The sequence below is a fragment of the Austrofundulus limnaeus genome, unplaced genomic scaffold (genome assembly GCF_001266775.1).
Source record: "Austrofundulus limnaeus strain Quisiro unplaced genomic scaffold, Austrofundulus_limnaeus-1.0 Scaffold1267, whole genome shotgun sequence".
In the NCBI taxonomy this organism is placed as follows: Eukaryota; Metazoa; Chordata; class Actinopteri; order Cyprinodontiformes; family Rivulidae; genus Austrofundulus; species Austrofundulus limnaeus.
Genome location: NW_013953669.1, coordinates 1 through 12067, shown reverse-complemented (window position 1 = coordinate 12067; position 12067 = coordinate 1). Strand labels below are relative to the sequence as shown.

The window sequence follows — 12067 nt, the reverse complement described above, 5'->3', positions numbered from 1 at the left end:
ATAAACAATCAATCTGTGTAAATCCAGCAGAAAATAGCCAAACAACAGTGATCATAAAATGTGACTTTATTTTTATTTCTTAAAAATACAAATGATGGCATGAAAATGGCTCGTCAAAGTTTGTTATTATACATAAACAACCATTTCTAATTTGTGGGAAAAAATTATTTATTATGCAGTGCTCTGTTTGAAAATATCTATATCAAAAATAAATTATAGAAACAGAAATAATTTGGCACATCAAACCAAATTTCTGCATCGTATTAAATAATTTGCTTTGTTGGATATCCTGTTGCGAGTCAACAGTAAACTGAAGTCTGTTCATTTCCGTTTCACAGAACAATTATCTGTTGCTGCCATCATGAAGTGTTTTGCTTTTTCTGTTTTATTTTAGAAACTTTCATTATCCAGTGCAATTTTTTAAACTTATTTGTGCTCGTTCTTTTTACTCTGGTTACGAGTTTGCAAGAGTTTAACTCCAATCCAACTTAATGTTGCTGCTAACAAAATTAAGAAGCTGCTTTGCAGTTATTTTTAATTCTACTAACAGTCATAAAGTGCTCAAAATAAATTTATTTGACATTTAGTGTGCATCCTAAATGAAATGCAGCATGCTATCTTCACATTCTTTAGGCACAGTGAGTTTGTAATTTTGGCAGAGTAATTTATAATTTTTCCCATCATTGTTGTCCCAGTATTCAGCTCCATTAACTTTGTATTGAATGGCAAACTCTAAAAATGCTCCAGGACACAAGAATGGAGGGACTGGCAGATGGAAACGAAACGTGTCGCAGCTGAATTCCCCCGCTCCTCCTTCCCAGGTCTTGGTGATGCTGGACACCCAAGTGGCCTTAGCTTCAGCTGAACTTTTCCACTCTGTGAATGAATACCGAACTGTGACATCCTTCTCAAAGTGTAAGTTGATGACATGTGTGATTCCAACAATCCCAAGTTCAAAACACAAGACTCTCTCAAGACAGACTTTCTGCTCTTGAAGGCGGTGCAGGAATCCTGGCTGGTCGCCAGGTTGTTTGGCAAAGTCTGGCTTCAGGTACGGCAATGAAATCTCCAAGTGCTTTCCATCTGCCATTTCGGCACCCATCAGTAATCTAAAGCTGACATGATGCGGCACAAATGGATCCTCGCCCGATTCGAAAACCCTTACGTCTTCCAGGTCCAGTCCCAACGAATCAACAAACCTAACGCCGACGCTTCTGCACCGCTTCTTTTTCTTCTCTGTGGCAGAAGGCAGGGAGCGTGACCGTTGTCGGATGATGGGTTTAGGCGTGGGTTCGTAGGAGAGAAAACGGTGGGACTCTTGTTCTTTTGGCAGGGAGACTCTGGGGCTTGGCGGACGAATTGGAACAGGCTTCCTTGTGGCATTGGGTTTGTCAGCTTGAAGCATTTCAGTCAAGTTAATAGTCATGCGAGGCCTTGAGACACTGCTGCTGCTGGGCATCGGCTGTTCAGATTTAGTGGGAAGTATCCTGGCATGGTCTATGAACCACCCCCTATCCATTTTCAGAAAGGACTGTGCTCACCTGTGAAACAACATACACAAAAAACAAAACATTTGTGACGCAGGATGAGTTGTGGTTACACTCACCCCCTTAAATTTACTCTAATCTAACACAGGATGAACCAACGTGACATTTATTTACAACATGGATGGATGAAAAGCTGATATAAAACTGTCAGAAATAGTGGGCGTGTACTCTGTGTGAGTACGTGACAGAACGCACAGTCTTATTTTTGACAACAGATTTGTAATGTCTCAATAGCTTTAAATGTTGATATTACCTCACCATGGAGCGCAGGTTGAAGTGAAAAGCTAAAGCCTCCATTTAAAGTAATATTTCACAGAGCTGTGGGTTTTTCCCTGTCATGAAGACGCGGTTGTTTTCAAGCATGTTAGCCTGATTTGTAAGTACTACGAGCTGATATAAACGTAACCTGAAGCTGATGGAGATCAGCTAAACAGCGCGCAGTTAACAGGAAGCAACGTAGCCTACCATTTCACCGACGTCTCATGGGTAAATGAGTAAATTTTACGGCAAAGGTTGCGTTTATGTCAATATATTTATTATTTCTTTTCACAGAAACGATGCCAACCATTTCTAAGACCCGATTCAAATTTTTACAGCTGGAAGAAAGCTATAAAAAACTGCGTTTGGTGTTGATTTCAATATCAATACGGGACGTTTGTACTACAACTCCCATGATGCACCTGTGCAGCTCACTTCTACGGCAGCAGCGAGCCAGTCGAAGCAAGTAAACAAACCCTTCTCTGACAGGGGAAGGCGAGTCAAACAAAGCGTCTGCGCCGTTTTTTTATTTTTATTTATTTATTTATTTTTTACCTTGTTGCATATGTGAAAAGGATGACAGTCGAAACAGACGAGCCTCTGTTGTCGACAGTTATTTAAAATATCCGAACAGCGACGCAGGTCGACGACGAAAACAGTAGTAGGACGTGTGCAGCAGAGAGGAGACGCATCCTCGCACGATGCATTGCAGCACACTGGAGAAAATGGGTTATTTTAGTCATGTCCTCAGAGTCGAGTGTCTGATCAGAGATGTCGGCTGGCTTCTTCAGCTACCGTCGGAGGAAAAAAAATAGTAAAAAAAAAAATAATACTGCACTGGACTGAAAGACTACATCCTCCCTTGCTTGATGCAACATCATCATGGGACCCATCATGCAGGAACGCACGGCATCCACAACTCTGAAGCGCGTCGTTTCCAAGGAGAAAATACGAGTTAAGAATACCGAAAATAGCGGATCAGTACCTAGGTAGGCCTTGTTTTAAACTATTTGTTCTATTATTGACACACAAAAAATGTATTGAACACACAAGCTTGACAAATTACTGTTTCCACAGTTCAAAGAAAAGTAACAAGACGAAGAAAGTGGTGAGTCCAATGAAAAATTGCCTCCCAGGACCAGGTCTGGATAAGGACACAACGACACCACTGCATAGGGTATGCGACTAACACTGTGATGAATTTGAGTTAGATAACTGAACTTATGAAAGGGACAGGTCCTCAAACTTTAAAAATGACAATAGAGAATAAACTTAAAAGTATATAGATAATTCACATCATGTAATATTGGCCCAATGTAATAGAATATGGTTATTATTATTTATTTTTTCTTATGACAAAACAGGAAACAGCTACTCCTTCAGTTCTCCTGCATTTACTGGTCTTGAGGGAAAAAAGAAGAGGGTGTGGGGTGTGTGTGTGGGGGGGGGGGCGTCTGTGACACAACACTGCATGCTGTTAACATCACAGTACATGTGCGTTTTTAGTCACAGTACAAATTACACACAGGCTGATTCCAGACAACCCCCAGGTACAGGACAGGTAGTTTGTGAAACTGAACTGATGGGCCACTTGTATTAAAACAGAGTAAAAAAAAGTAACATAAACGCACCCCGACTAGGCCAGTTGTTGAACAAATACTGTTAGTTTGAAATTATTTCCATGACTTTTTTTTTCAAGATTCAAGAGTTTATTGTCATTGTAAAAAAAAAAAAGGGGGGGCAATGAAATTGTGTTTGGAGTACAACACTCAGTGGTAGTAGCAGATATCTAAGTAAAGTGCATAAGAGGTAAGAGTGACACCAGGGCTTGCACGCATGCATTTTACAAAATATAAATGAGTAAACGGCTCCCAAACCCCACTATAATAAATAAGTAAATAGGTAAGTAGCCCCAGTAATTAAATAACCCTAATGTAAACATTAGACAGTGATATTTCTCAACAGTCCTGTAAATTTCAAAGTCTTATGGGCGTATAGGCTGTTGGCCACTCTTTTAGTCCGGCTCTGTAGGGAGCTGTACCTTCTACCTGAGAGTAGCTGTTGAAACATGTGATAGGCTGGATGGCGGCAGTCATGCAGGATGTTCTGTACTGACTTAATGCCTGATTTAAATAGTCTTTTTTCTTCTTCTTCCCCCTCTTACATCTCTGATTTGAAGTCTGAGGCTTTTCAGAGAATATTTGAAACTGTTTCATGGTGCTATTTGAGAAATGCAAAGAAGGAACGAATAAATAAAACTTAATCTCACATAAAACACCAAAGTAAAGGCACACTGTAATCCCTACTTGCCAGCATTAAATATTGCTCTCTTACAAAATAAAACAAATGATGATTCTCCTGTCAGTTACTATCAATCTTTGATGTCGCAGTAGTTCAGCGGCACAACAAAGAGTCTGTTACGTAATCGAGGTTCTGCGTCACAATGACCTCAAGCAAACGTTTATTGACTTGTGAGCTGCAAGAAATTGATTTARTCATTTTGTTCATTGCCAAAAATAAACAGACAACAAGGTTACAGCAAACACTGGTCAAATTAATGCCCACATGTGGCATTAATGGCCACGACAGTTTAAGAAAACAGGAGTAATGGATGAAGTGTTGCTGACAGACTGAGTGTTTTACAGGGTGCTCATGCTAAAGGTGGGAGGCTGAAGTCAGGCACTGCACGGAATACAAGCAAAGTCTCCAGGTAAGAACCAAGAAATATGTGTATTAGTTCTGAATGTTTTCCTTCCAAGTAAATCCCCAAATCCATTTCCCTAAACCCGTCTGTCACTTTACAGTCCTCAAGAGGAAGGAGATTTGAAACCTCAGCTTCGGAAACACTCCTTTACACATAGAAAAGAAGAAAAACGAGAAAGTCAACGGATGTCACAATGCAGCAGCGAGCACTTTCAAAATCGTCCAGGGATGGGGAAAAATCGTCGAGCCCTGTCTTTGCCSCTTTCACCAATATCGGGGCTACGGCACCTGCCAGCTCAGCCCCTGACGTGCTCCCCGGTCCCCACCCCCGAGGCGCTCCAGCGGCACTATAACCACAAGGAGGAAGACACTGACAGTGCCAGTGACCTGTCAGACTCTGAGAGGCTGCCTGTTTTGCCTTCGCCGTGCACCCCATGCACACCTCCGCATCTCAACCTCCGGGCAGAGATCATCAACACTAATGACTTCCTCCCAGACTTTCCAGGACCCCACGGGACGGTGGGCGATGAAGATGAAGGTGAAAAACCAAACTACAGCTACCCAGATTTTCTGCCGCCTCCTTTCAACAGCTGGAGCCTGAGACAGTTGGCTGTGTTTCTTCACACAGAAGGTCGCGGTGCCCCACGGCCTAAACCAGTGGGGCCGTTAGAGAAGTACCTGGAGAGGTTACTCCAACTGGAGTGGCTTCAGATTCAGACAGTGCAAGCAGAGATCAACCGTCCACCTGGGAGCCGTACAAGACCGCAGGGCTTCCCCTCTCAAACCACCGCCCGGCCCCACACAGCCCCATCGTCCCGGCTCAACTCCCCCAAAGGGCTGCGGCACAGCTCGCGAGCATTCCCGCTCACGCCCGTCAACAACCCGCCGTCGCCTGCTTCAGTCCAGCACCAGCTCTCCCACTTTCCCGTTTGTCCACACTGCCACATTCGCTACCCACTGTGCAATGGAAGCTGCTCCGCTTATGCATACCAGCGTCACTCGCGTCTCAGTCCCCTACTGGAGCGCAAAGCGGGACCGGGCGCAGGGGCAAAGAGAAGCAGCAGCGAGACCCGAGCAAATTCCATAGAAGGTAGGAGCCCAGCAGGACAGGGCGGAGGAGGAGGAGGAGGAGGWGGTGCCCGGACACCGGTCAGCCCTTCGGCTGGGAAGAGTCATGTCAGGAACATGCAGGCTGCAGGCAATGCCCGGAGGCAACCCCATGAAATGGGCACCAACCAAAGCAGCAGAGGCCAAATGAGAAAAAGYCGYGTCAGAGCTCACTCTGAGACAGATGTTAAAAAGGAACCTGGTGGAATTAAAACACCGAGTACAGAAAAACGGGGATTCGCTGGGATTAAGAAAGAGATGGTCACCTCTAAGAGAGACGAGCAGGACAGTCAGAGGATTGAGGCAGGAGGTCAGACCTCCAAACCTGCCATGAAAAGAGCTGCTAAAAACCCAGCACCTCACTGCAAAGCAGCGCCTAGCAGCCATAGTGTCCTTAAGCAAAACAGCAAAACAAAAAATGTGCACTTCGTTGCAAAGTGACCCATATAGACCTGAAGCATAGTGCTTCAGTTAGTGGTTACTTGGCAAAGGATCTTAAACCTATGCTTGCTTGTTGTGTAATTTGTTGAATACTAACACGCTCTAACTGTAACAGCAGAATAAATGAGTCCGTTGTGAAGCCACCAATTGTTTGATACGATCAGTGGCTAAGCAACTACAGTAGATATAGACCAAAAGTGATACATTTTAGTTCAAATGTACAGTGATATGCATAATGATGGGCATAAAGACAACTCAAATAAGGCTATTAAAACAGGCTTTATGTAAATGGAATTGTAATGCACTCGCTCAGTAATCTCTTAATATTCTACAAATATTAAAACAAAGATGGAATAAATATACAATAGGAGAGCTTTGAGCATAAATAAKTCATAGTAATGTTCAACACAGGTCATTGCACTTTGGTCATCAGTTTGAATGTATTTATTTTTCATAGTAGTACATTCTTGATATTTTTTTTTATTATTATTTTGTGCCTCATGTTTTAAATTATCCGTTAAGTTTAAGCATCTTTAGCCGAAAGAGAGGCACTGCAGTGTAGCGTGAATCGTTTGTGTTATGTTGTCACATTTTTGGCTACAAGGGCTTTTCACTTTTGAACAGCTTGAACTGTAGTCCATGATAATAAGCYGTATTTTGCATAGAGTCGTTGAAGATGGTGAATTGTTTGCTACGATTGTAAATGGATATTTTTCCAGTTTTTATATACCATAGTTATATTTATGAGAAGTGCTGTTGTTTACTYGTATTTGTCTTGGCCATCTTTATGTTTACATTGTCACGCACAGGAGGAGAGCTGAATGTAACTTTGTGTCCCGCACTGGAGCTGTAACATTGTTCCACTGTAAACGTGATGGTCTGCCTGTTTTAAACTAGTGTTTGTTTGATTTACCATGCACATTTGAACTCTAAGAACAAAACGTTGTAAATGTGATGTACTCTGGCTGAACCTATTTACTCAACATCCGTGTACAAAAACAAAGCCATAGGTAAGAAGCCAGGATGTGGAGGGGTTGGGGAAAAATTATTGTAAATGTATAGGCATCTTCATGCACGCTGAAAGATGGTATTTTCTCACTGTTGAACGCAAACATTTGTAAGGCATAGAAATAAATGTTTTTCACACAAGGGAGACTGGTCTTGGTCATTCGTTGGTAAAATTATCCTTAATTGATGTTGAATAAGGAAACAAAGGAATTAAACATTTTTAGTAAGATTTGGAAAAGGGTGGTAATAAGTTTTACTTCTTCCCATTCCTTTTTCAAATCTGTGACCCATCACATCGAAACGAGGGTTAAGTCTAAACATATATGGAGAACTAGGCAAATACAGTGTTTTGATTCAAATGTTTGCAAAAATTGCATTTTATCAAAGCATAATAAATAAATGCCTTATCAATGTATCATTTGAATGAACTGTTTTAAATACAATCATAAAACAAAATTTTGATTTTGAGGAAAAATGCCTTAAAATTTTGAGATTTTCCATGTGAGCAAAGTTTAGTTTTTTTTTTAATTCAGCTGGGAAATCTCAATACTCAAATATAATGAGGTTTCCTCTTTATAATGACATCAAAAATTCCTCATTAAATACCTAATTTCCCTCTGGGATCAATAAAGTATTTTTGAATTTTTGAATTTGAATTGAATTAAAATGACACAATTTGGATTCAGACCAAATATTTATGTATTATTGTAATCAACAAGAAAAATTAAGTCATATTTATAGATTTACTGATATCAGAATGATCCAGGTATCAAAATATAGCATTTAAAACCAGGAATCTGTAAAAGTGATGAGGTAATTTTGACCAGATTTGACTTAATCCTCATTTCAACATGATAACGTATGTTAAATTTTATTATCTTGTTATATTTACATGTTTGAAATAAACCTGAACCTGCTAACTTGGTGTTCACGTTTACCTATTTAAAATCCTCAAATCATTGGAATCAAATGTTCTCAAAACTGATTTATTGGATACATTTTGTTTCTGGATGCAATTAGAGCTTCTTCTGAAATTGGAATGGATTTAAAAGTTGGCGAAGCTGCTTCTCCCTGTCGTTCACACACCCTGCAATAATTTAAAAAAAAAGTTTATTTTCAGAATTTATTAATATGATGATTCAAACAGTTGAACACATGATAAATTACCATCATTATAAATGTTTGTCAAAAGGACACACTTGGATTTTTGTTTAGAATCCTAAAAATGAGATGTTTTTGACTCATTAACTTTGCATTGACTGAACTGTGAAGTTACCTAAGTGTGTGTTGGCAGTGAAACACAAGCTGCCAAGTGTTTGTGGGTTGACGTCCTCTTTATAGACGGGCCCATTGTTCCACATGAGATCGTAGCCTCCCACTCTTTTTTCCTTGCCAGTGAGCCTAATGAAGAAAACCAATCCATCAGAGAGCTCATCGCCTCTTGGACATCCTTTATTCAGCGCTCCGATGATATTGTAGCATGTCTTGACTCTACTGCATTGTTCTTGACTTTCATATATCCTGTAACACTGCCTCAAATGATACTTTATAGCTAGTGTCTTTTTTTTCTTTGTCAAATGCAACAGAGGCTTTTATGCTTTGTTACTTATGACCAAGAGGCAAATGCTAGTTACTGTACCTTCCCTCCATGTCAACGACATTCAAAGTGTCCTCCAGCAGTCTACACTTCATGTCGTAATCTTCTTGACTACTGTGCGCATAYGAAGGGGAGGCATTCACCTCAATTAACCATCTGTGAAGAGATAGGTGACGGTCAGGAAACTTTTAATTAGCCTTAGTCTTGTGCACAAAAAAAAAAAAAAAAAAACAAGAAAACTTCAAATGCAAGTTGTTGACATTTGTATTACTACATAAAGCACTTGGTTGGGTTTGTGCTGTCATTCACAGATGTGAGTTTATCTGTATTATCTTAGAGTCGTTGCTTTGCTTGTGCAAAGATCTCCAGAATGAGCACTGGGCTATTTGCTTATCGGTGCCTTCACATTGCTGCAAAGCAAACGTGAAAGAAAATGCATTATGATAACACTTACGGTTTGAGGTTCTGGTCCAGTAGTATGTCATAGCCATACAGCTCAAAGCAGTGTTTGTCATTTATAATGGCCTTTTGCACACTCTGTAGGCTCCGGACAAAGAGATTATCCATCTCTTTAAAGAGGGTTTCAACCATCTCTCTGCCGTGCTTTGCTGTCAGGTATCGTCTGAGCTGCTGCAGCTGCCATTTACATCCCTATGTAGCAGCAGATTTAAAAGTACAGCAAAAATACAATGTCATTCCTAGCAGTATAACAAGTTATAAAAAGTAACCRAAAATAAATATAATGTGTAACGTGTTGGTTGGGGGTTTTGAGGATACACACCTTTTCCGGATTATAGTCAGGTGCTGTTTTTTGAACTGAAACATTGGTGAGGTGCATGTCTGCAAAGTTTTACTAAGGTTTTAATGAACTTTCCCCTGGAGGCGGGGTTACTCCAAGCAATTTAATGATTAATTTAACTAATCCTGCGCTTGCGGGAATAAACTATGCTCAGTCCTCAAATTTTTTTTAATATTTATATTTCAAACTTTATTCATTTCTTTAAAAAAAGTAATTATATGTACAATAAAAAATGAAAATACAAATAAAATAAAATGAAAGGTGGCAGAGACAATAAATAATCTTACTACATCTGCCCCTTTTTCCTCAAGTATAAATGCAAACAAAAATGATCTTCAGTTAACAAAACAAAAACATCAAATCTTTCTAGAACAACAAATTATATGGATACAGATTATATTGTTTCATATTTTTAAACAATCTAGCCTTTATCATTCTTTTAAACATGTACAGTGATTTGGCACTTTTAATATCATCTTCCAGATCATTCCACAATCTGACTCCTTGGATTGAGATGCACCGTTCTTTCAAACAGGTTCTAAATTTAGGTTTCATGAACATCTCTGTCCCCTTCAGATTATAACAGCTCTCTCTTTTTACAAAGTTATTCTGGATGTTTAAAGGTAATGTGTTTTGGTGTGCTTTATATATAACTAGCAGAATGTTGTAATCAACCAGATCAGAGAACTTCAATAATTTCAGCTTACAAAATAATATATTAGAAGGATAAAGGTAATGTTTTCCAGTGATAATTCTTACAGCTCTTTACATGCTTTACCCCATACCTCAACACAATAGACATTTTTTATGCTGTAAATATTACAGCATAAAAAAAAGTTAGTGACAAAAAAAAGGATACACTTGTCTTTAATGGTGCTCAGGGAGAAGCGAGTGCCTGAGACGCGGGCAAAGCCATCTCGATACAGCCAGGCTTTCAAGGGAACAAACTGAAAAACAAAGCAAAACACAAACAAAAAATAAAAAATAAATTTAATGTGAACGATATGCGTTGTTTCAGCAGACAATAAAATTAGACTTTTTTATAAAATTATGTAATATTTGAGGCTCAAGACATACTGATGTGACAAGGACATAAACTCTCAGATCAAACTTCCTGCCTGTGGGAGACATAAGCATAAGTTAGGATTTCTTCCACAATTGATACTCCTTATGGCATTTTGAATAAAAAAAAMCATATCAGGTTATTATATCAGTTTATTACCATTAATTAGGTAAGGGTTCTCTATATAGCGTTGCGCTACATAGTTTTCCACATGCATTGCATCTGTCTGTTCCTCTGTGCGGGAACTGTCCTGTAAAAGGCACAGAATTATTGATTAGAGTCAATAGGTGTACATCTATAATTCATGTTTTCATTTCTTTAAGTTGCAACCAGTTTGTTGGTAAAATAATAATTTTGCTACCTTCTTCCAGTCCATGATGTCTTTTAGTTTTCTGAACAGGAAAATCCCTTTGCCTTGAGATTTTCCTACCTAAATGAACACACATTTTATGATTCTTTTTTTTTTTTAAAGATGTTCGAGCCGTGTGGTTCTGTTACCCAAGTACAGTTTTATGAACTTTTTTGTGATCTGCTTGTGCTCACCGGTTTCATGATCCAGGTGCTGCCAGGGCTTCTGCTGAACTCTCCCACAAAGAGATGATACTCACTGGGCAATGCAAAGGTGGAGGGGAAAAAATCACACCTGGAGGCTTCTGTGCGGCCAAAATCCTTTTCAAGACCTTTCTGGAACCTTTTAAGGTTTTTCACCATGAGATCTTTGCGTGTCAGCTGTTTGAAAAAATAGTCCAGTATATAATAAAATAGATGCTATAGCTGGGAAAGTACTCAGTTTATAGTCACAATATGCCTCACTTCATAATAGTTAGGAAAGTGGTTTATCCTGACGTGTTCCTTCATGAACATGTGGAAATTTTCCCTCACCGAACTCGCATCAGACCAGTTGAAGTCCCACTCTTCCTCACTGTGAATAAGAGAGACAACATAAAAAAGCCCCAAAATACAAGTTACTAAAATGTCAAATATACACCAGCTTACTGGTGAAACATTTCCTACATCTTCTACTCACTCTTTGACTTCAACCCAGTCGGGTCTTTTGCGAAGGACATCTTGAATGGTGCTGATTAAGCCACATTTGTAACGGACACACCTTCTTCCATCCCTGAGAGGACAGCAACACAACCACTTCTGTCAGTAGCCTGCTTGTTGAGTCAGAGATTAAACAATTTGATATCATGAACCATACCGGACTTTTGCCATTGTTATAGGAGCCTTTTCATCCAGAAGTCTGTAGGGTTATAAAACCAAGTTATGATTTAGTGCTAATGAAGTACTTTATATAATCAGCTTTATAATCACTATTGAAATCAAAACAAACAACATAGACGAGGCAAAATGAACAGCTGAAATGCTTTGCTGTCTATTCAGTGCACTGTTAGTGACGGATGACACATTTTTAGAAATCTTTCAAATCAAAAATCACAGAGTCAAATAAGAATACATTGCCTGCAGAATCTAAAATTATTATCCAGTGTTGTAAAAAGTCCCACAAAGTGATACTTGAGTAAAAGTACATGTATCTTACC

General features: G+C 39.5%; 3 protein-coding genes across 4 annotated transcripts; 1 reads left to right on the top strand and 2 right to left on the bottom strand.

Moving 5' to 3' along the window:
- Positions 1–48: 48 nt before the first annotated feature.
- On the bottom strand, positions 49–1911 carry ppp1r3da (protein phosphatase 1, regulatory subunit 3Da). Of its 2 annotated transcripts, none has more exons than XM_014031531.1 (2): positions 1801–1911; positions 49–1541 (listed from the first exon to the last, which is right to left on the bottom strand). In XM_014031531.1, the coding sequence occupies exon 2, from the start codon at positions 1517–1519 to the stop codon at positions 596–598; it is 924 nt and encodes a 307-aa protein (XP_013886985.1). In that variant the 5' UTR covers positions 1520–1541; positions 1801–1911; the 3' UTR covers positions 49–595. The 2 variants fall into 2 exon arrangements, with proteins under 2 accessions (XP_013886985.1, XP_013886986.1); XM_014031532.1 differs by having other exon boundaries at positions 1806–1911.
- A 374-nt stretch (positions 1912–2285) lies between these two features.
- Positions 2286–7209, top strand: fam217ba (family with sequence similarity 217 member Ba). Its single transcript, XM_014031526.1, has 4 exons — positions 2286–2794; positions 2883–2982; positions 4451–4515; positions 4610–7209. Exons 1-4 carry the CDS (start codon positions 2688–2690, stop codon positions 6054–6056), a joined length of 1719 nt encoding a protein of 572 aa, XP_013886980.1. The 5' UTR covers positions 2286–2687; the 3' UTR covers positions 6057–7209.
- Positions 7210–8029: 820 nt separating this feature from the next.
- Positions 8030–11799, bottom strand: ttll9 (tubulin tyrosine ligase-like family, member 9). The gene is made up of 13 exons (XM_014031533.1): positions 11728–11799; positions 11551–11643; positions 11337–11445; positions 11067–11252; positions 10885–10953; positions 10683–10773; positions 10538–10578; positions 10320–10407; positions 9443–9501; positions 9116–9312; positions 8704–8817; positions 8341–8465; positions 8030–8151 (listed from the first exon to the last, which is right to left on the bottom strand). The coding sequence occupies exons 1-13, from the start codon at positions 11739–11741 to the stop codon at positions 8081–8083; spliced, it is 1257 nt and encodes a 418-aa protein (XP_013886987.1). The 5' UTR covers positions 11742–11799; the 3' UTR covers positions 8030–8080.
- Between the last annotated feature and the right edge of the window lie 268 nt (positions 11800–12067).

Excerpts from the sequence above, each read along its gene's own strand:
- ppp1r3da (XM_014031531.1), bottom strand. The coding sequence starts at position 1,519 with ATGGATAGGGGGTGGTTCATAGACCATGCCAGGATACTTCCCACTAAA.